The sequence below is a fragment of the Dicentrarchus labrax genome, unplaced genomic scaffold (genome assembly GCF_905237075.1).
Source record: "Dicentrarchus labrax unplaced genomic scaffold, dlabrax2021, whole genome shotgun sequence".
Taxonomy (NCBI): Eukaryota; Metazoa; Chordata; class Actinopteri; family Moronidae; genus Dicentrarchus; species Dicentrarchus labrax.
The window spans coordinates 20,021,642-20,043,841 of NW_026136703.1; the positions used below are offsets into that span (position 1 = coordinate 20,021,642).

At 41.0% G+C, this 22,200-nt stretch overlaps 2 protein-coding genes and 1 long non-coding RNA gene across 3 annotated transcripts; 1 reads left to right on the top strand and 2 right to left on the bottom strand.

The window, feature by feature from the left end:
• Positions 1–251: 251 nt before the first annotated feature.
• LOC127353407 (uncharacterized) lies at positions 252–21,752 on the top strand. The gene is made up of 6 exons (XR_007881284.1): positions 252–398; positions 1,297–1,512; positions 17,959–18,095; positions 18,318–18,491; positions 18,742–20,495; positions 21,617–21,752. It is a non-coding gene; the product is annotated as an uncharacterized LOC127353407 (long non-coding RNA).
• On the bottom strand, positions 1,148–7,493 carry si:dkeyp-110a12.4 (pancreatic secretory granule membrane major glycoprotein GP2). The gene is made up of 9 exons (XM_051382549.1): positions 7,186–7,493; positions 6,233–6,321; positions 5,998–6,102; positions 3,553–3,713; positions 3,325–3,460; positions 2,770–2,864; positions 1,968–2,136; positions 1,626–1,740; positions 1,148–1,493 (listed from the first exon to the last, which is right to left on the bottom strand). Exons 1-9 carry the CDS (start codon positions 7,271–7,273, stop codon positions 1,318–1,320), a joined length of 1,134 nt encoding a protein of 377 aa, XP_051238509.1. The 5' UTR covers positions 7,274–7,493; the 3' UTR covers positions 1,148–1,317.
• Positions 8,245–22,170, bottom strand: shprh (SNF2 histone linker PHD RING helicase). Its single transcript, XM_051382476.1, has 29 exons — positions 21,586–22,170; positions 20,680–20,809; positions 20,315–20,533; positions 19,913–19,991; positions 19,348–19,498; positions 19,045–19,147; positions 18,699–18,958; positions 17,956–18,606; positions 17,112–17,363; positions 16,855–16,933; positions 16,541–16,704; positions 16,138–16,394; positions 15,747–15,868; positions 15,396–15,484; positions 15,069–15,161; positions 14,844–14,951; positions 14,087–14,229; positions 13,826–13,999; positions 13,585–13,647; positions 13,267–13,492; positions 12,915–13,052; positions 12,174–12,275; positions 11,980–12,051; positions 11,288–11,476; positions 10,369–10,461; positions 10,184–10,270; positions 9,423–9,601; positions 8,938–9,018; positions 8,245–8,833 (listed from the first exon to the last, which is right to left on the bottom strand). The coding sequence occupies exons 1-29, from the start codon at positions 22,168–22,170 to the stop codon at positions 8,737–8,739; spliced, it is 4,986 nt and encodes a 1,661-aa protein (XP_051238436.1). The 3' UTR covers positions 8,245–8,736.
• Positions 22,171–22,200: the final 30 nt, after the last annotated feature.

Consider the following 22,200-nt stretch of genomic DNA (forward strand, 5'->3'; position numbering starts at 1 on the left):
CCGGGCGTATTTTTAATCAATATAACGTTATCTGCACTTATATCAGCTCCGTCGACATCAGCAAAGGGCGGGAACTACGACGACGTACGCATCTCACGGTATAAAAACGTGTCCAAAATGTTGTTTTGACTTGAAGTGGCCGCGGCTGGTGCTCCGGCTGAGAGTCCTTCGCTGGTCTGTGAGTCTGTCGGCGTTTGTGTTGATCCTGGAGAGAGTCACTACGACGTCATCACGTACAACGACCCCGTCACATTTGGGTTTATGGACGCAGACTCTATGAGAGCGCACTGAAATAGACAGACTGGGGAATAACCCCCCCGGGGGGGCAGTTTTATGTCTGTGCTGTTAGATTAGACAACTCAGATTACTTATAAATATAAAAAGAAAAAAAAATAGTGGTGGGTAAAGTACTTTTTATTTTTTATTATTTATTTATCTTAATATTAATCCCAATTAATGTACCCTACTAAGTCTGATATGCTTAAGCTTTTGTCTCTCTGTGCCACAGATCAAAAGTATTAGAAACCAACTAATGAGCCTCACTGGGTGACATGTTCCTTCATTACAGTGGATTTGTAGTGTAGTCTGTAGCTTATTTTGTGTCAATTCCACATACTATGTCTACTATAACTAGAGCTCAGCTGTTATGAATTAAAAATGAAACTATATATTTCACAGATAATTAAAACATTGAAAGGAATGGGCTTGGGGCTCAGTGGTTGGGAAGTTGGATAGTACTGAGAGACAGACTATCACTCTGTTGGTTTTGGTCTTTTGATGGGATTTTTGAATGAGAAAAAAAATCAAATTATACTAAAGTTGTAATGATCCACTTTTATTTTACAAGTAAAAATCCCACCTTAAAAGTTTTACTTAGCTAGAAGTACACATGTATTAGCAGCAAAATGTATTTAACATATCAGTTAACATGAGAAAGTACTCATTAAGAATGAAATTACAAATGTGTAAACTACTTTGCAACTATAGCTATAGCTGTCTGATAATTGTAGTGGAGTAAAAATATCATTATTTCTGAAATGTTGTAGCATAAAATTCAAGTAAAGTACAAGTACTTCAAAATGGTACTTAAAACCAGTACTTACAGTAAATGCACTGTCATAACTAGGAAAAAACATGAGGGACAACACTCGAGGGAGACCTTTATTAAGTCGATTTCTTACAGTATAAGAAATTCATTATATGAAGAGAAACATATGCAAGACTTCTTATCATAAATCACACCTGTATGTGTGTGTTTGTATTTGTACACGTTTATATGTCCATTTCTTCACTCAGAGAGGTCCCCGATCCCCTGATTCATGAGGCCACTTCTGAGATGTGGTGGATGTTGGACAGGGTGAGCTGCGCCTCCCGCGCTGGGTAGAAACGTCTTGAGCGAAGCCACAGCCTCCCGAACACTCCTGTGATCAGCAGCAAGACGACCAGCAACCCTCCGAGGACAAAGGTCTCCACAGGAGGGACCCCGCCTGCATCTACAGAGAAAGGACACAGGTGAAAACACACTTTGCATATGAACTGAATGCACTTAAGCTTTAAATATTTAAAAGCTAAAGCTCTTAAGATCCATATGAGTTACAGAGTTTAAATAAAAAGTGAAAACATACTCAGATTGGGCTTTTCACTATCATTTAGTAGTCGTCTGATTGGTCCATAAGACACTGTATGGGACAGAGGGATGTCTCTCCGTGTCCTCATTAACCCATCTTCACTGGAGCAGTTCTGTTTGGGAAATACACAAGTAAAACATGAGAAAAAGATGCTATAAATCTCAACGTCAAGCAGCACACATTTAAATTCAGCACAGCTCACAAGCTCATATGGCTGAAACACAATTCTAGGCTGATGGGTCTATATTAAGGACATAAGCTGCACATATAGTAGGCTACTTGTCTGAACTGGCCTCTGACTACCAGTTTGAGGAATGGGTGTTGCATGAGTTCACTCACAGGCTGGCACAGCCCCGGGGTGTTGTGGCAGATCTGGACGTTGCAATGGAGGAAGACGTTGGTGTAAGAGCCGCCGACAAACTTGAACATTTGTATCCTGAACATGGCCTCTGGACCCTGGCCGTTCTTCAGCACACTCAGGGTCTGTTCATTTGACAACACCGGGCAGCTACGAGAGCGAGACAAAGAAGTCATGGTGGTCATGAGGTTAAAATCTAGAATGAAATACTGTACTTTAAAAATAGAGACAAGGAACAGATTTCAGCTTGTGTGATGAATTGCTAAGAAATAATGTAAACACTCAATCTAATTCAACAGAGAGAGAGAGAGAGACAGATTTGTTTGAGTATTTTCTTTTCCCTCTGGCATTTCATTGCCCTGCTGTTGCTAACAGTACCAAATACTGCCTGGTTGTCAAGGACATGCACAGCTGTTAACTGAAACGCTTATGGCCTCTCAGACAGAAGTCACGTGACCAGGCTCTGAGAGCTGTTGTCTGGCCAGCTCTCTAAGCAACAAATTCTCTTATTTCAGATTTCAACAGCACTCCTGTAAGAGGACTTAGAGCTGTTTGCAAGTGTGGTGAAATAATGTGGCCAGAGAGCACGCCACTAGCCGGTTTCAACAGACCATCTATAAAGTGTGTGAATATGTAAATCTTAACCTATATAACATTACTTAGTGGCAAGATGGCAAATGGAAGAGAATAGGCTTTGCTCCATGATAGGAAGCGTTTCTTTTATCCTATTTGCTCATATTACAAAATAAAACAGTTTTTGTTTAAACTGTTTTCGAGGCAGACCTGTCTCTGATGAAGGTGTACTGAATATTGCTGTATGGATCGCTGGTTGGTGTCGCCCAGCATCTCTCTACACGCAGCATCAGGTGAGCCGGTATCTGTGAGATAGACAGGGTTGGGTGACGGTCAAGTCATTATTTACACAAGGTTAACACTGTTCCATACTAGGCCACAAAAATGATGATTCACAGTACGTAAACAACAGCTGTACCGAGAGATTATAACAACACTCAAATTACTATCTGGACATGAGTGCAGTGTTAGTTGTCCAGCAGTCCTTGAAACATCCCACCACACAACATATTGCTTAACGTCATGTAACAACGTGCTTAAGCTTATCCAAAAATAGCAGCCAATAGTAATAATACTTTAATGTGTTTAAAAGTGCAGCACACACAAGCTCTGTTAGACATTTTAGTCGTATTATTCGAGTTAATAATACTGTGTATGACGTAATTTCACACAATCTTCAGGTCAATGTGAGGTGTAGGTATTAAGTTGAAGTCTGTAGTTAAAAAAAAGAGACATTAATGGACTTTGTCCCTCAAGGTTATTTACCATGAAAACTTTCACAAAGATGTCATCATCCAGTGTCAGTGACGGCACAGTGGTCCACCTGTCCTCAAAGGCTTCATCTTTGTACAACAACATCGACACTGAGAAGTTCCCATCCTCTGTGTTCAGAGTGATAGTTCTGTAGAGAGAAGAGGATTAAAGTAAAAACCGAATCATTTTACAAGCCCGTACAGGAGTCATGTTCAGATTCAATTAAAAACAAACACTTACCTGACATCAACTCTAATCATGTTTTCACCATTTGGTTGTTGGACCATGTAGTTGATGGGGTAGCGGCATACAAATGTTATGTTGATATAGTTTCTGGTTATAATATCTGAATCGTTGTTGTGTATAGTGTTAATGAACATGATGTGTGTATCGTCTGAGGCCTAAGGAGAGAAAGACAAATATAGAAGTCAGTGGAACCTAATCAAATAAGAGAGATTTCTAAGTGGAACACGTTTCTTTTGCCAATACAAGAATAGACATCCACTATTATGCTCTGCTTTGTGTACCACTGCAGAAATCTGGCACAGACATTAAGTGAAAGGGAGTTTAAAGAGTGCAAGGATTTTAATATCAAGAGGGTGTCTCTGCTTACATGTCTCAGTTAATTTGGTCAGTGAAAACCTCAGGCAGCTCAACAATTCTGGTGACCCACTGACCCTGAACTACACTCGTCTACCAATGTCTCTCTTAAAATCTGGATCCAAACATTACACAGCAAAGTCTTTTTACACTGCTGGTTCCTGTAATGGTATACTAATCTGCTCATCAGTGCACGAAAGTAAGTTGATCAGCATTCCAGTATTGCAACAAATGATTATTTCATTATTGATAAATATGACAATCATTGCTTTGTTTCATTTATTTGATATATAAAAGGTCAGAAAATTGTCACCAGAATCTCTCAGAGACCTTTTAACAGCATCATTAAATGTCCTATTTTTTTTCAACCAGCTGTCCAAAACTCAAAAATATTCAGTTTACTATAACGTAAGACCAAGAGAAGCAGTAAATGCTCACATTTGCAAACCTGGAACCATCCAGACATCCACGTTTTTGCTTGAAAACTACCCCCTATATACAGTATGTGTTAAAGTGGTTAGAGGGCAAAAGGTGTAAAACGGACAAAGCTGCAGCATATTTCAGTTGTAGGAATCACATTAAAGAGTAAAGAAGCCAGTGAGCTTCCTTTATGTAACCTCTTTCCCAAACTATAATATAATATAAACAATTATCATCCTTTCACACACTGTAAATGTTCAATATTCAACTGTTGGCAGCTGACGTAGGTGAAGCCATAAAATGCGGACGACTGAAAAGGTTGCGTCCAAGGTTTGTCTGGGCTCCTGCTGAGCGCTGGAGGGAGGCTTCTGTAGACACTGAGCTGGATGAATTGCCTCGAGCTCCAACATTTCAGACATCTTTTACTAGCTCTTGGTAAACAGACCACCCCCTACCATGAGCACCACTGACAGGTCTCTACAGCGAGCAGCAGGTCTTCATTGCTCCATGGCAGAACCCCACTGGCACTCGCATGTATCACTGGGTAACATGAAGGCTATGTGTCTCACAAATGTAGAACTATCACTGAAACATGAGACAGCGCGCTGTCATGTTTCAATAAAAATGGCTGACCTTTAAACCCAACAATTCAGTCACTCCTCCTCTGACGGTAGGTTTAAAACGTCCTAAGTTCAAGGTGAAAGCAAGATTGACAGCTATGGCATTCTTCTCCTTTAGCAACAGCCATCTAATCCGAAGCAGGCTTACTTTCCTCAGCCGCTAAGCAAAAACCTTGTAAAATTGCTGAGGTGGAGTACTGGGAGATTTCCTTCCTGTTGAAAGCTGTGCTAACCTTTTGCTTGCTTTACAGGAAAAAGCTTCATGCATTCCAAGCAAGCAATTCAAGGACACTCGTGTGCTGAAGTAGGGATTTAAACTTTGCCAGAGTTTAATCCATGAGAGTGGCTGGATTAAAATAATCAGGGGGCTAGTTGCCCAATGATTTACGGCCTTCCCATTCAGTGAACATCAACAAATAATCATCATTTCCATGTAAATCCTGATAATTTAGAGCTACAAGGCCATTCAGGGTCCTGTTGCTGCTTTGAATAACGTCCTGCGCAGTTATAGGGAAAAGGAACAACGCCGCCCTTCTTTCTTGACATACATGCCACCCCCCCTCTTTTCTCTTCACTCCTTTCTGTCTGGGCTCAGACTATGTGCCTTTCTCTGTCCATCTTATTATACTAGCTATGAGCTAATTCCATAGTACCCATCTAAACACAGAGCCTCACAGTCCACATTTACGTCACAGCTAAAAAGGCTCTGGTCTTATTCAAGTTATTTTTTACTCTTATGTGAAGTGCAGTAAACTGAGTAAAGTAACTCCTTCTTTGGCATCCTGCTTGTGGGGCCTGTTCCCACAACAACCCTATACATCGTAAAATAAGTAATTTATTATGATGGGGATCTTATGTTGTCAATAATGGAGAAACCAAGTGTAGTTTGTCTTCATATAGTTTAAAGCGGGTGTCTGCATGCTTTGTTAAGAGCTGTTCTAAATGTCTGAGTTCACGTGCAACATTTGATTAGTTTGACTCTTGTGGACTAAGAGGTTGTCACAGACTTTAATGCAAATGTTGAGCAAAAGATTGAAGGTGATACCATTATAGTCCCACAGTCGGAGAGATTTGTCTTTATGCTGAAAACGTAGTCATCTCCAACCTTAACGCCACGGCACTCTGGATCATTTAAATGCAAATCCCAAACCTAAACAGAAAAAAAAACACAACACAAAAAAAAGGAGAAATTTAAGTCACAGTGCAAATAATTTAGGATATCAGTAGAGAACGCCTACACTGAGGAAAAATACGTTGAAATTCTTTTGGTGCTCACTTACATTAACTGGAGGCTCTTTGTTGAGGAAAAAAGAACTGGGAATAACAACCTCCATATGGTCGTTGGTACAAATGACAGTTTCATTGAGCTCTAATAAAAAGAAGATGAAAAAAGATTAAATCTCACACAAAACAATATTTCTTTCAAATAATGTTAAGAGACAATGATTTTTGAAATACCCCTTCTGGGTAGTTCTCTACTAGTCTGCAAATCTAGATATTATTAGATTATTAGATTAGAGAATCACATGTTAAGTCTGATAGACAATCCATTTTTGTCTATGAGATATCTAAATTTCAGTTAAGATTTTAGAGGTCAATACTTGTTTATTTAAAAACCATAGTATTCCTATTTTAAGCTACCTTATGTTTCTTTTCCACTACATTACTTAGGGAAATATTGTAAATAAGGCACATAAAGTAACTCTTCAAAATAAGATTTTACATATAAAGCATGTAATGAATTCTTAAAACATGATGTATTTTTATGGATTAAACTACCCAATAGTTTACAGAGTTGTTAAAGTTAGCTCCACCTCGACCAGCTACATTAAAATGCTGCTTACACATTTATAAATTAATAATAATGATTCAATAATATAATGTATAGTAATATTAGTCTGACAGGTGTTGTTCTGCTGCATATTGAATACTTCTGTACTTGCACTTTAGTAAGATAAGATAGCAAAGTAAAGGATCTGAATGCATCTTTCACCACTGATAAATGCTAACTTATACTGCTACTGTTGTGAAAGAAACCACTTTGACTTGAATCATTAAATGGTCTCTTTTGGAAGAACATTTCAGCCCTTGCAGTCAGGGAACCCCATGTTAAACCAATGATTGTCAATATGAAAAATGACTCCCTAATGACTTCTTAAAGGAATAAAGTTTCCATAAAAACTTTTTGTTTGACCCTTGACTCCTGGTTGTGTGATGTGAGGTGTGAGCTCACCCTCCTCCTCAGGCTCCAGATACACTGCCGAGGTGACCATCCTCATGGTGAACAGTAACCAGGCAAAAACCAAACTGGCAGGTGCCATCTTCCAAGGACTCTCCCTCTGGTTTCTCTGAGCTCAACCTCTCCACTAACTTTTGGCCCTTTCCCCGAAACTCTGTGAATCTTCTGGGGACTTTTCACCACAGCTTGCTGTCACCACAAGACGTAGTACCCCTCTCTTACTCCAGCCCTCGAAACACAGCTCTAATGAACTGGGAGCCTCCCTCTGGCCTTAAAACACCAGCTTGAATGATGTCCCCACCAACAATGAGATTCCGCACATGAATAGGGGGAACTGAGGGGAGTCCAAGGTAACACGTATGTTACCGCCTACTGCGGTGATGTCCTCTTAGTAAACATCTTACAACTGTTTCTTACTACAAGGAGCAACAAGAAGTCTGGTAACCATGTAAAGAGGAACAACAGCACTGGGCTGGCACTCTTTGTTGTCTACATCCTTTGTCTGGACATTTTAAAATCTTTACTGGTGCGGGAATCCCAGTCAGTCAGGCGAAAAGAAAGTCATTACGAGTCAAGGGCAATTCAGTCACGATGCCAAAGACCTGTGAGTGTGCATGTGTGGTAGAACGGACCACAAAATACTTTCAAACACAAGAAAGGGAAGACTATTTTCGTCATATTTAAAAAAGGTTTAAAACAGGAGAAATGTAACAAAAGAGCCACATATTTGTTAAACGTGTCCAGACAATGTGTGGTAATGTCAGAAAAATATCAGAAAAAGATTGTATAACACATTTTCTGACTTTTATGAGTTTAATTTACAAGATTAGTTTCCAAGACACTGAATCTTGTGCTTTTTTGTCTTGCAAATGAGACAGCCGTAAGTGTTAGGCTGAATTGTCTACCATTGTTTTAGCAGACAAATAGCTTAAAGAAGATTGTCTGGTCAAAGAAAATCTCTCTTTTGCTCCTGTAAAGGTCAATGGCTTCCTTCCTGCTTCCATTTTTACTGCATAGAAATAAACCACAAGAGAAGCACCAGACAAAAAGAGCTGGTGATAACCCTGTCATTGACAGACTTTTATTTCCTGAAAATTGTGAGAATACTTCAATCACTAGTGTGATTACAGCATCTGTATTCCTCCGTTTTCAACTGTGAAGTTACAGTAAAATTCATATATATAAATGCATATACGTAATATCAGATTAACACAAGCAACAATACCGTACAGTCTGGTTCAATGTGATCATCAAACATGTACTTGAACAGCTGAAGTAGTTGTTGTTACAACTATGACAACAAGTGAGCCAAATAGACAAAAATTCAAAGAGATTAAAAATCTTAAATTAAATACAATTAAGAAACAAGGTATAGTCTGTTGTCAGTGACCTGCTAAAATATCTGTTTGGAAATGAATTTGATAACTTGTTTTCTTTATATAAAAAGTTGAATGTGCAAAATCAGTTCTTCTATCACCACTGTGAAAAGAGTGAGCTCCATTTGCCTGTGCAGCTTCTGCACTTTGTGTATCCAGGTGTTCACATTCACTCCAGATGTTCTGTGTCTTCAGTGAATAGATCAGCCAGGTCGGCTACTGTCAGTACGGCGGCCTCCGAGTGCTTCATGGCCGTGCTGGTGTGACTAGAATTAGAAAAGGTTTGATCAATCCTTTCAGTTAACTAAATCTATGCAGTTTAAATACAAAAATGTCAAAAGTACAATTTAATATATTCTATGGCTCTCACCTTTTCTCTGCTGTCTTTAGCATTGCCTGCATTCTCTCTTCAATAGTAGATTTGATTAAGAATCTGTGAACAAATGTTGGCCTGGTGGACAGAAAACAGAAATTACAAAGAATGCACAAAATAGTAGAGTGTAATTAACCACATTTTATGATGTTTTGTTGTCTGTTAGTATGAAATCTTGGATCTGGCACTAATAGCAGTGCAGTCTGATGGGTGTCAAAGACATCTGTGACGTCACAGACACCTGTGACACCTACCAGCATGAAACGAGAGGGCCAGCAGCAGCTGACCTGAAGATGTCACCATCACAAAGATGGCACCATCTACAGGCAAGGAAAGTAATAATATTGGCAATGTATGTGGTACAAGTCTTAAAACCTAAATAGCTGTGACACTCATTGCCTGCAGGTGGCCAGCAATGTAGCCACTGTTACTTTCATTGCGTGTATTGTAGGTCGAAACAGCGACACATCAACGTGTCTTACTTGGTTTGGCCGATCCGGTGCACTCTGCCTATGGCCTGGAGCTCGTGAGCAGGGTTGAGGATCGGCTCTACCAGCAACACGTGAGTCGCTTCGATGATGTTCAGTCCATTGGAGCCGGTGTGGAGAGGAAGGAGGAGGATGTTGATCTTTTCTTCGTATTTAAAGGAGCACAGATTCTCCTGGAAAATTGAAGTCAACACACTAGTTACAACCATACCTGAGTCAAGCATTGTCTACAAAGTGATTCTACATTTTTGGCACATACTTAAGTTGTTCGAGTACAAGATGTGAGGGATTTCTTATAAATTTCAATATAGCAATCTAGAAAGTAGGTCTAGGGTTTTCATAGGTTTTTACTCAATTGAACTTTACTACAGAGGATGCTCTGAAACTACATTAAGATCACAATGTGCACAAAGTGTCCACACTGATCATATTCTTTTAAGTATTTTGATAGTTTGAGAGGAACATTCAAAATAATAAGCTGCACTGACTGCATATTTATCTCTAGTAAAGAGTTTACATTTTATTTGTATTTATATTTTCTGTTTGTCCATCTGTCTGTATGTCAGCAGGGTATTGCACAAATTTTGGATTGGATCTCCATGAAATGTTTATAGGAGATGGCAAAAAGACAAAAGATACGATATTGGACATTGGATTTCAGTTTTAGTGTGCCTGGAGGTCAAAAACTTTATTGAACATAAAGAAAGAAAATCACAGTGCAGGGAAAAATAAATGGCTATAATGAAGATTCAAACCTGGAATTTGTGAATCCCATTGATTTGAGAGAACTCCATGTTGTTGTCAAACAAGGCCTTGGCAATAATGTCCAAGACACTCAGCCACTGTGCAGGAGAGAAAAAGAAACAAACTGGGTCAGATCCAAACTCGATATCATCAACATAAATCACTATCTTACGGGGCACGGATAGTTTACTGTTACCGTGGAGAAAACAAGACACTTGGCCCCGGGGTCGGTCACTTGAATCTTCTTTAGTGTTCTCACTACTGCCTCCACTTTGGTAGAGTGGCTTCCCTGACAACCATAGGAAGAGGAAAATTAGGCTACAGAGTTAATTAATAGAAAATCGCCCAACCAAAGGTTTTAAATTACAATTACATACATTACAAGGCAAGGATCAAAGTATAATCCCCTGATAAGTGCTAATTATGGTAACATCTATAGTCATAATATCTCAGTCATTCAGGTGAGCAACAAAATACATCTAACAACTTTTGGACAATTAAGCCCAGATGTGGGCTGTATACTTGAGTAACTTTCTTGTCTTCAGAACGATCACTCCCCTTTTTGGGGTGAAACAAACACTGTAAATGTGCCTAAAAGCTGCCGCGTTGCATTTTGCACCAATAATAAAATCCCAGTTTACAATTTTCTTTATTTCCCATAAGAGCAAAGCACAGTAAAAGTGATCTGTAGCTTCAGGCCATCTGCAGAGAGGATGAAAATGGTAAATAGTGGATCCAAGCCAGTCAGTATACATGTTGCAAACACTGCAAATACAGTGGTTATTTTAACCTTAATAACATGCCTAATTTGAGCTGACCTAATTTCTAATAACAAACCTTGTAAACAGCATATAGTGACTTCTCTCGGCTCGTAGTAAAAGGTTGCTTAATGAGCACAAACTGCTATGAAAATAGGGACAGTGTTTCTGCTTTACCACAGTGATATAATTAGTTTACAGTAATGTCACATTGGACACACTACCAAAACAACAAACATGCATTTTCCACCAGTGCAATTAGAAGACTGCTTTCTCCCACAAGGGGGTGAGGGCAGGACACAAGGGTCCAGATGGGCTGCTCTCATCTATTACATGAGGATGGTGTTGCTGACTGACCTTGACCGGTATGTCCTGGTCCTGGCTGGACGACTGGGTGGTGAACACGTAGGAGATCTCAGTGTGGGATGTGGTCTGCCTACAAATAGCACACTTGATGGCTCGCCGCCTTGAGCCCACACTGTACTGCTCCACGATGATAGCAATGCACTCGTTACAGAAGCAGTGGCCACAGGTCAGCACTGCCCACTGGAAAAGAGAGAGAGATGAAATGATGACTACAAAAGAAAACACTATTGGGGATTTGTGCTGGAAATATGACTTTATTTGCAGAGTACCTTTCTTTACACAGTTATAAAAAGCTTAAATAAAGAGCCAGAGAGGTAGTAATAAGATTAAACAGTAAACAATCAGTTATAATCATTCAAGTCAGTTAAAAGTCAGTTTTAAAGGGTGAGTTTTTAGCTGAAAGAAAACACAGAAGAAGCAGTGAGGATTTATTCTTCATAATATAAATAGAAATACAACTTCAAAGTCACACATGTGAATTCACTGTACAAAGACAGGAATTAAAAGCTCAGTCGGGCAAAATCTTCCACGTGCTGACTTCCTGGGTGGATCAGGTTATTACTATCATAAAGAAAATGTTTCCCTGGCTTGCTGTAAAGCTCAACCAGAGTATCATCAATGGTCGATGAGCAGCAATTTTGCATAAGACATTTAAAATTGACCATCGACTGAACAATGCTCACCTCCTGTCCCAGGGGCCGGGCACAGATTGGACACGGCTCTGGGTTCAGCCCTCCAGTAGACTTGTCCTGGGACTGGAACAAAGGAATTTTATGTTATCTGGAGTGAGATCATACCACATAGTTTAAAATAAAGTCTCTGAAAGAGCTGGGAAAGAATTTGTGTGGTTTGTAGTTAACCATCAAATGTAAATAACCTTCTCCAGATTTGTGAGATACAGATACTGGCCGAGTTTCTTTTGAAGTTGAGACTTGGCCACTGCTTGGTCGTTCAAAAGCTTCACTCTGTTCTGCTCCACCTGGAAGCAAAACAACCGAGGGCAGAGGTCAGGAATGCAGTAAAAAATAGTTAAGGCAGAATATTACATTCTTGGAAACTTTCACCAACAAGAAAAACAACTGTGCACAATACTGGGTCTGAGGCTAAACTTGAGCTTTTAATTCCTCTGTGATGGGTCTGCAGTTTATTAATTAGGACCAAACCAGCAAATTACATACATGTTCATAAAAACCAAACTCAGTTAAGAGCTTACATCCGTGGAAGCTGGTTATGTTGACTAGAGGTACAGACTGTACATTCTGTGTCTCTGTACTTCTACACTCTGTTTCAGGGTAACTGTGCTGCAAAGTGTATCAAATGGTGGTGTGACCCTGTTTTGGGTTGAGATCTACAGATAAAGAAACACTAGGCTGCACAGTACATTAAACATTAGTGTGAGAATGGTCTTTAAAGTAAAACAAACCCTACAAATCAAATCAGTTCTGGAGTGGAGATTAAGTATATAAACAAAAACAGTTTTATTGATTTTACAGGCCTAATGGCACAGTATGTTCTCCTGTTTTCAAGAGAGGCTTCCCTCCTCTGTTGCTCTTTCATTTGTTTTCATGTTTTGAGTTTTTCCACATCTGATTGGAGGGTTGTAAAGTTTCACTGTCACCTCATGTGGCTCGATGATGTGCAGCAGTTTGGGCTTTGGTTCATCAGGCAGACGCACGCGTAGCCTCTCGGTGGCCATACCCAGCTCATCGATGGCTGACACGTGATTCCTCAGCACCATCCAGTACTCATGCAGTACCTAGGATGGGACAGTGTTAGCTTTCACTCCAGTTTCTCTCATTAATATTGGCACTTTAAACAGTCCTGAGTTTTAATGCTGAAGTGGAGGATGTAAAGCCTTTTTTAATAGCTGGAAAGGAATCTGTTGTTACTCAAACTCCTCATCTTCAAGCAAGCCTTCATACATAGCCTATTTAAAAAGCCAGAGAGGGGCTGTAAGTGTGTGTACAAACCTTGTACTCTTTCTTCCAGTTCTCAAACAGCTCCATGAAAGTGTTGCCCTCCTCCACCAGCTCCGGGTCCATGCGTTTCACTTTGGCGAAGGACAGGATGGCTTTCAGAGTGCGCTCAGTCTCACTGGCTGCCCACAGGCCTCGGCTGGTGGTGGGGAGACGGTCGTCCACCAGCCCATCCTCATCTTCGATCATTTCTTCGAAGATAGCTGTCTGACCCTTCACCCTGTCAGGGAATTTTCCTCATAAATCAACACTTAGGTTTTCATGCAATGTGATTGATAAGTCTGGCAGGTCTAGAAACATTTCTCTACTTACGTGTGAGAAAACAGCTTGGACTCGTAATCCGTGAAAAGTTCATCTGCTTTGCAAAAAACACAACTAAAATATGACAAGAGAGGAATATTAATTATAATAAAAAAACACAGGAACTATCAAAATTTTAAAAGCAGACTATCATGTTGCTGAGGCTTCTGAAACACATTCAGAAGCAGTGATGAAATGTAACATTTGCATATTTTAAATTCTTGAAATGACATCAAAAATGCTGAAGTCTTACTTATTGAGTGGCAGTCTCATGGGCCTGAGGTGACAAATGGTGACCTCATCAATCACTTTCTTTGAGGCCGGGCCTTCAAGACTCTTCACCGCATCTTGCACAGTCTTCTGGGATTTCATCAGATCTTGCATTTGTGATGTGAGCAGGAACTGCAGACCACAAGCATCACGGAACCTGCAGGAGTCCACATTTGCATTTATAGCATTTGTGTAAGTGTTAACTATTATTCTATTAAACATTTTAACTAAACAAGCTGTTTACTTGTCTGCCATAGAGAGCTTGTGGCCTTGTTGTTTGTAGCTGGACGTCAGCTCATTCTTGACGCGGGACACCAAATCGTCGTCGTTGGCGCAGCGGATCGCCTTCTGGATAACATCGAGCCACCAGGGAGAATTCAGCTTGACCTTGAGAGAGAAAGTTAATTATGTTAAGCTTTCTTTCTAATTGAATATATTTGACAATCTTAATTATGTGTAAAAATGACCTTGTAGAATTTGATCATGATGAGTTTGACTTATGAAGAAAATAAGTTTTTGGTTCAGTCTTAATTAAAGTATTACTCCAAATACAGATCTGACTTCAGTGTGACAAAACATTTATATTTTACGCCCTCTCTAGACTCAAACTATTAACAGAAGTAATTATTACTCTCATTCAGTAAATTAGAAAGTGATCAAGGCAAAGTCTCACAGGTATGATAGGTAATAAAACACAAGATGAGCAATACAAAATAACATCAGAAAAACAGTATTTACGAACGGTGATAAGGTTTGACTATTACTGAGCACTGCGACAAAAGGTAATACAGGAAGTAAAGCCTGTAGAACTGCATTTATACAGTACCATCCCAAGACAACAAACTCATTAATCATTAATTATCATTATTAGCTTCTTAATACAGGGTGAGTCTGGTCAGGAAATTAAAAACCTTTTGTTATGCTATGTCAAAGACTCAACAAATAGTAGATCTGAATTTGAGCACAAATGGCCACAATATAGATATAAAAGAAGTTCTCACTTTGCGTTTCAGCTCTTTAATGTTCTGCAGTACCGGCTGTAGACCCTGATGGGCGTCTGCTACCTCGGAGTCGTATTTGGTCATGTAGTGCTGCCGTAGCTGCTCCGCCTACAGAGACACAGAGGGATAAAAGATGTTGTTAAAAAATAAAATCACACGTTTATTACCAAAATTAACGAGCAAAATCGTTACTGGAATAAATGTGTTCTGACTGAGATGAATTACCTCCTCACTTAGTCGGTCGTCTCTCAGCGTAGGAGGTATCCCAGGATGCTTTGCGCTCAGCAGTTCCATTAAATTGTGGGTAGCATGAAGCCTCTGTTTTACCACAACAGTGTAGTAATCAGACATTTTTATATAAACTCACAATATATAAACCATTATGGTTGAAAAACATTTAAATCTGATGTCCATCATGAATCAGTGTCAGTAGAATTTATAAATTAAAGAGGCTTTAAGCTGTATTTTAAGCCTTATGATACTAGAAATGAACTCCTTCATATGTTAATCACAGACACATGAAAAAGACATGAATGGGATGAGGGTATATACCTGTAATGAATCTGTTTTCAGTCTGCCTTTGTGCTCCTCTGATGAACGAAGCACTTCTCTATACATCTCTACTGCCTCTACAAACTCATCTGCAGGTGGCAAAGGAAAGAGCGGTTATTGGTGACACTCAATATGTCCGTCACATGTGGAGTTAATGAGACGTGCTATACAATCCACCCCAGTACAACACACACCACATTATATATATCGAGACCCGCTGCAACAAAACATCTCTGTACAAAAAGTGTTGGGAGAGACAAAGATGAGATCATGGCTTGTGTTTTGTTTGAACTGATTCCCATGGGAAACTGGGAGCAGAGGGAGCACAAGTACAGAAGTGGGGATTTATACTTCTGATGATGTGGATTCCAGCCAGGCCATTGAGTGCGCACACCAATTGTCTGTGAGCTTCTTCACACTCCACTCGACATTTCTTCTGCAGGGACTTCAGGAGCTCCTCCATCGTCATGGTGCTGGAGAGGGGGGGGGCACAACACAGATAAAAGCCTCTCAACAAAAAACCCTCCAATACAAATTACTCAGAATGGGTCAACTTTAAATAAACACAAATGCAGCCTGTATAATTGACAAAAAGGTTGCCGCAGTCTATTACCGTTGCTAATGCTGTGATACTCTATTTAGTCGAGCAAGATTGTTAATTAACCGGCGCAGCTGCCCTAAGATAAAGACCTCTCCTCTCGCTTACAAGCGCCTTGAAAACATAATGCCAAGTGTCATCTACCTTTTCTGCAGAGGCAGGAACTCCCCCCTCACAGCCTGTGGATGGCAGCAGGCCTGGCGCAGCCTCAGCAGAGGGCACAGGATGGTGTGGACTGTGCGGCGGTCGAGGCTGCCAAGTTTCAGGCTCCAGTCAGAGATCTTCCTGAGTTTGACCAGAGCGTCCTGGGAGCAGACCTCGTGTTGACGGTGGTAAAAATGTCCCTCGACGGGGGAGAAGTGAAGCCAGTGCACCTCCTCTGTCTGAGGGGGAATTTGGATCTAGAAAAGTTTGAGACAAAATCATCAAACACACTGGAACTACATTTTATAAAATGAGCACAAATTCTGAAATGCAACATTGACTACAAGATAAAATGATGTTATCATACAGGTTTGAAGATATACAGATCTTTTTGCTGTCCTACCTGATCAATGACGTCTTTTTTAGCTGATCGCCACAATACCTGAGCGATTACATAGTACAGGGGCTCTGTGTTTCCACGTCGATAAGGGCGATAAAGCAGTTGCTCCCACCAGTGTTTAACCCAGTATGGGTCAACTCCCAGGAAAAGTACAAGGCCATACAAATCTGTACACAAAAGAAACATCAGTTCAGAGATGATTCATTGTGTTTGATTTTGAAACATTGTTAAAAGCCTTAAGAAACCAATCACAGAACCTCTCATTCAAGGCCTACTTTGATAAATGGGGTATTTTGTTTTCTATGTAATGGTATTACCTTCTAAGCCTCTCTGGACAGGAGTGCCACTGACACACCAGCGGTTGACGGATGCGAGACGTAGAGCCATCTCTGCAGCCTGAAAATAAAAGGGAGCAAACAAAGGAGAAACGTATTAAATACATAGTCTGACATGTTAAGTACACCCTATAAATTAATAATATTTTATTCACACATTTCCAACTGTGTGGTCAGGATCTATATGTTATTCTAAGATAGAAATAAGATTCTATATTTCTGGATTCCCTTCCACTCACCTTCGCAGTGGGACATTCAACCATCTGAGCCTCGTCCAGACAGATTCGCCACCACTCCACAGCCACCAGAGGACTGGGTATGGCCATGTAGCGCTTCTGGTTGCGGAAGCGGCGTCCATCCTTGCTGTTACTGTGGGGAATGTCGACGTAGTTGAGCTCTGACCGCAGCACATCGTAGGTGGTGATGACCACATCCTGCTCAGCCAGCATATGTGGCTGGATGAATCCGTGCTTCTTCACACCCTGATAAACCTGACATAAAGAGGTCACATTAATTAGCAGAGTACTTTAAGCTCAACAGTTTTGTTAGTGTGTGCTATTTAGGAAGCCCTGAGAAACCTCTTCAGCAGACAGGGTAACAGACAAGGGAAGGAAACATTTGCAGTAGATTTATATTCTTATTAACATTTGGTTTATGGTCTTGGAATTAAATGTACTGACTGTGTGTAGAGTCATAACAGCTGCAACAAATGGCACGTAAACACAGACATATCATCACACTTATCTGCCTTACTCATGTAAAACTAACACTTGAGATAAAGGGCTGCATGTTAGTAATGTTATCTTTCAACGTGTGACTGTAATCTCAACTCTTATCAGGCTCAGCAGAACACACAAGTTGAAGATTGATTGCCAGTAGTTATGACAACTGACACTGCATTTCAATGTTGTTTAGAATATACCAATTACTTCTGTACACCCACCACACAAAGTAATGACATTTTCCAAACTTGAGCTAGTGTGCAGAGATGTTGTTCTCTGTCAAGGCCCTTTAGGATTGCTGAGATGGTCTATGTGACATTTCTACCTAAACATCTACCACCAACAAACTCATATTTCTCACCAGCACTCGCAGCGAGGAGGACCTGATGTGCCGGTTGATCTCCTCCACCCACTGGTGGCAGATGGAGCTCGGCGAGATGATGAGGGTGGCACCGGTGGAGACAGGCTTCATGGCGACCAGGCAGTGAGGGCAGTAGAAAGGTGTAGTTTCGAGGCTTTCTTCTTTATAGTTTACACAGTCTGCGTGCTGCCACAGCTGGCAGTTCATACACTGCACGCGAGCCTTGTAGTCAATGATGCCCAGTTCACCACAGATACACTCAAAGCGGTAGTCTGGGGTGTTGAAAGGGAAAACAGACGCCCTGGTGGGGGTTTCTGTCTCCTCGTGTGAATCAAGCTGAGCAGCTTCTCTCCTTTCTTCAGGAGGATCATCCATTCTGGGCATGTCCTGTGTGTCTGACTCACATTTATCCTGAGACACCTGTGAGGATGTTGTGGATGTATCCTGCATGTCGTCTGACTGATCCGCTTTCGCATTCAGACTTTCATCCCATTCCTTGGTTTCTGTTTCCTCTGGTGCTAGACAGTCAGATGTAGGTGAGTACAGATCTATTTGATCTTCTGTAAGGGAGTTTTGCAGAGCTGCTTCTGCCTTTTCTTTTGCTCGTCTCTGAAACATCCTCCTTGGTGTGCTCTCTGTGTTTTTGGAATTCTAACAAAAAAGAAATCAGACAAAAGTTAGACAATACAACAAAGTAATATTTGAAGCTTAAAACATTTATATTTGAAGTTCTTTATTCTTACAAACTTGGATGCTCCTGCTAACATCTTCTTTGTTTCTTTGTAGTTCTTCCCCAGCTTAAATGACCCCGCCAAGCCTCGACCTTTCACCCGGTCAACCAGGCCTTCGTCTATCAGCTTCACCAGAGTCTTCCGGATGTGGTTGCGGTTTTTTAAGAGGTCATAACCGTAGGTGGCACGAATGTAGGTGAAGATGGCGTTGACGGAGGCTCCTTTGCCAGATCTCATCTCCTTGATTGCAGTGAGGAGCATGATACGCACAGCTGCACAAAAATAATGCAAAACATTATTATTTAAACTGCAGTTACAATAAAAGAGGGGATGTCTAAGAGGATGGTGAGTGACATACTTGGGTAGGATATTTTAATTTTAGGCTGAACTTCAGACTTGCAGCGGATAACTTTCTTTCTTTCAAGGGGAGGAGGAGGTACGAAGTAATTTACGGATTTTCCCTGCAAGACGAAAAGAGATTAAAAAATTCACACTTTCACAATGTAGCTGATGCCTTCTATGCAGAACATTATACAAATATTCCTATCACTGTTAATTATCATCCACAACACAAATAGGGTGAAGGTTAAAAGAGAGACAAAGAAGGGAAGAAAAAGGTGATATTCTGTATTTTTAGCTGTAGCTGCCTACTGATCCTCACCACAGGCAGGCTAAGGGCCTCCTGCTCCAGGTCCTGTCGAGTGTGAAATAGGATAAGAGCCAGAACTTCCACCGTCTTTCCCAGCCCCATTTCATCAGCCAATATCCCACCAGGCCACTCTACACCCGCCAGGGGAAATTCTCGGATTAAGCTGAAAAATAAAATAAATAAATAAAACCGCTGAAAACCAAAAATACTTTAATTTAGCACTAAAAAAAAACGACAAAATGTAACTGTGCATCCACATACGGACACCAAAATGTCAAATTAAAGGGTCAGTTCAGCCAAATTCAAAAAAACATATTATCCCAGTTGCCTTTACTGGTATCAAGCCATGCAAATAGGTTTTGCTTTTATGTGCTCTGGACATTTTCTCTGGAAAGACACATTGCTTTTGAGTTTTTAAAATGCCTTTTTTTAATGTTTTAATCACCATAAAGACATTTTATTCATCCCAGCTGCATAGTGGTGGCAGCAGACTTTTGGGTAGATAGCACTGGTGGTAAAACACAAAATATGCTTTTGTGATTTAAGTGAACTGACCTGTTAACATTCAAGTTCTTACCAGCCGGTAAAAGGGTTGTAGAACAACTTCTTGCCACACAAAGCGATCAACTCACGCCAGAGGAAATGCAGCAATTGTTCTGCAAATAAATGATAAACATTGACAATCTCACTCAATCTCAGCACTACTCTGGAAATGCTACTAAAAGTTCCAGGTTCCAGTTTTATGCTAAAGAAATGCAACACACATGCTCATTTGCAACACAGCAAACACACACAGCAAGACAGTCTGCTCTCATAGACCTCATAAGTATACAATGTAAGTTGCACATTAGAGAATGGTTGATAACGTTGATCAAATTAAGTTTTGTAGTTAAATGCAAAGCCACTGGTACAGCCCCCTCTCCTGTCAAGAGTGCAGCAAGGAAGTGATGTACAGGTGTATCAGACAAAAAGTGAGTACCTTTAGGTGAAGTGTTCCTGGTTTTCTCTCTCCTCAGCATCCAGTTGACGGCCTGTCTCTGATAGGGTCTGAGAACAGGAACAAGAGCTTTGTGCTGGACGTCGTAGGTCACCTCCCGGCTCTCTCTCTGGTGCAGATGCCTGACGTAATCGTAGAGCTCCTCAACATTTTGCCTCTCCAGGTCGGTGTCACATTCCTCCTCCTCATTGTCTACAACTTCTACATGGAAAATACAGCAGAGAAATCTATTTTGTCCAGACATTTTGTGTCCCACGTTGCTTTACATTAAATGTAATGTTGAGGCTGTTATGGTGTTTGAGAACTTGGATTACATCACGCATTAGAGATTAGGACCAGACACTCACCAGGGATAATGAAATCGTAATAATACTCCATCAGCTTCTGCATTAGTTGATTTGCTTTCTTTAGCCGAGCATTTCCTTCGCTGAGAAATTCAGGCTTCCCGAGCCCAGCTTCCAGCAAGTAAATCCCCACCTGCCAGATGCAGACAAACAACAGCTGATTAACACCGTAAAACAACTTCAGCTGTTCGCCATCCAACCAGAGAGTATGCCAGTGGATGTGGCTGCTTGAGACAACGTTTGAGAGGATAAACCAGTACTCTGTTGTTTGGTGGCCTAGAGGCCTGAGGCGCTGTCCGTGTTCATAACATCCCTTGTTCAGGTCCAGATCTGGACCTTAATGGCATGACCCACCTCACTCTCTTGCTCGCTCTCTCTCTCTCATGTCATGTGAATCATCTACTGTCAATTCTCTAAAAAGAATACCTATAAATGTAAAATATAATAGCAAAATGTTTAATTAATAAACACACCACAAGTTCAGCCAAATGCAGTCTTAACAGTAATTGCATATACTGTAATATTTCAAATTTGCCTTGTTTCTACTAGTTGACTAGCAGTATTAAAGCTACATACTGTGGCTAAGCAGAGAGTCATATTTTTAAAATACTATATAATAAAGTTCAGGCCGTATTGATATTTATGAAATGTAGTGGACTAGAACTATGACAATATTGTACATATAAATATGCAGCCTTGTTTTCCATTATTGGTATTGCAACATCCTACACACACACACACACACACACACACACACACACACACACACACACACACAACATTACCATAAACACACCTGCAGTTAACCATCAGTTTATCTGGCTTTCTGATGATAAATCTAAACATTAAAGAAAGAGAAATACTTGTTGAGATCATATGTTTTATGCTATCCTCTCTTTTCCTTCATACCTTGACTGACCCCTCTTTCTCCTGGTGGCAGAGCTGCACCACCCTCCTCTTCTGCATCCAGTCGAGGTCCTCCAGCGGGATCACAGTGAGGCTGCACTCCACAGTGCAAGTGTCCCCATCGGGCTTCCACTGCTGTCCCGAGCTCTCATCACAGCTGCTGTAACTGAGGCAGAGCTGATCGCCCATCCTGTGGAGGATGAAAGCTCTCTGTTCAGAGTCAGATGGGATCCAAGCTGGCCGCACGGTGAACTCCCCAATGAGCGCCTTCCAGATGTGGCCCAGCTTCAAAGCTGGCTCCACAGTGAGGGCCAGGGAGGCGGAGGAAGCGCTGCTGTCTGACGACGTACCAGGAAGTTCCTCTGTAAACCGGACAGAGCTGGTACAGGCAGCCTCGGTAACGTCCTCGGTGGCCGAGAGAAAGGAGCCGCTGGGAGTAGGGTCGACGGGAAGAATGGAGCAGGTTGGTATCTGGTCGTCTCCCTGGATAACCTCGTTCTTGCGGTCATCCAGCATGTTCCAGTTCAACCTCTTCTTGTCTTCTTCGTCCACCCTCACAGGAGGGGCCCTCTTTCTTCGGCTACTCATGGTTAAATTCTACAAGCAAAGGAAAAGTGT

Bases quoted from the DNA above. Each gene is read 5' to 3' on its own strand.
- si:dkeyp-110a12.4 (XM_051382549.1), bottom strand. From the start codon at position 7,273: ATGGCACCTGCCAGTTTGGTTTTTGCCTGGTTACTGTTCACCATGAGG. The intron at 3,461-3,552 runs GTAAGTGTTTGT...TTCTCTCTACAG, and splicing joins ATGATTAGAGTTGATGTCAG to AACTATCACTCTGAACACAG. The intron at 2,137-2,769 runs GTCTGCCTCGAA...TCGCTCTCGTAG, and splicing joins TACACCTTCATCAGAGACAG to CTGCCCGGTGTTGTCAAATG.
- shprh (XM_051382476.1), bottom strand. From the start codon at position 22,170: ATGAGTAGCCGAAGAAAGAGGGCCCCTCCTGTGAGGGTGGACGAAGAA. The intron at 13,493-13,584 runs GTAAGTAGAGAA...ATTCCCTGACAG, and splicing joins TCCAAGCTGTTTTCTCACAC to GGTGAAGGGTCAGACAGCTA. The intron at 10,271-10,368 runs GTAACAGTAAAC...TCTCCTGCACAG, and splicing joins AGTGTCTTGTTTTCTCCACG to TGGCTGAGTGTCTTGGACAT.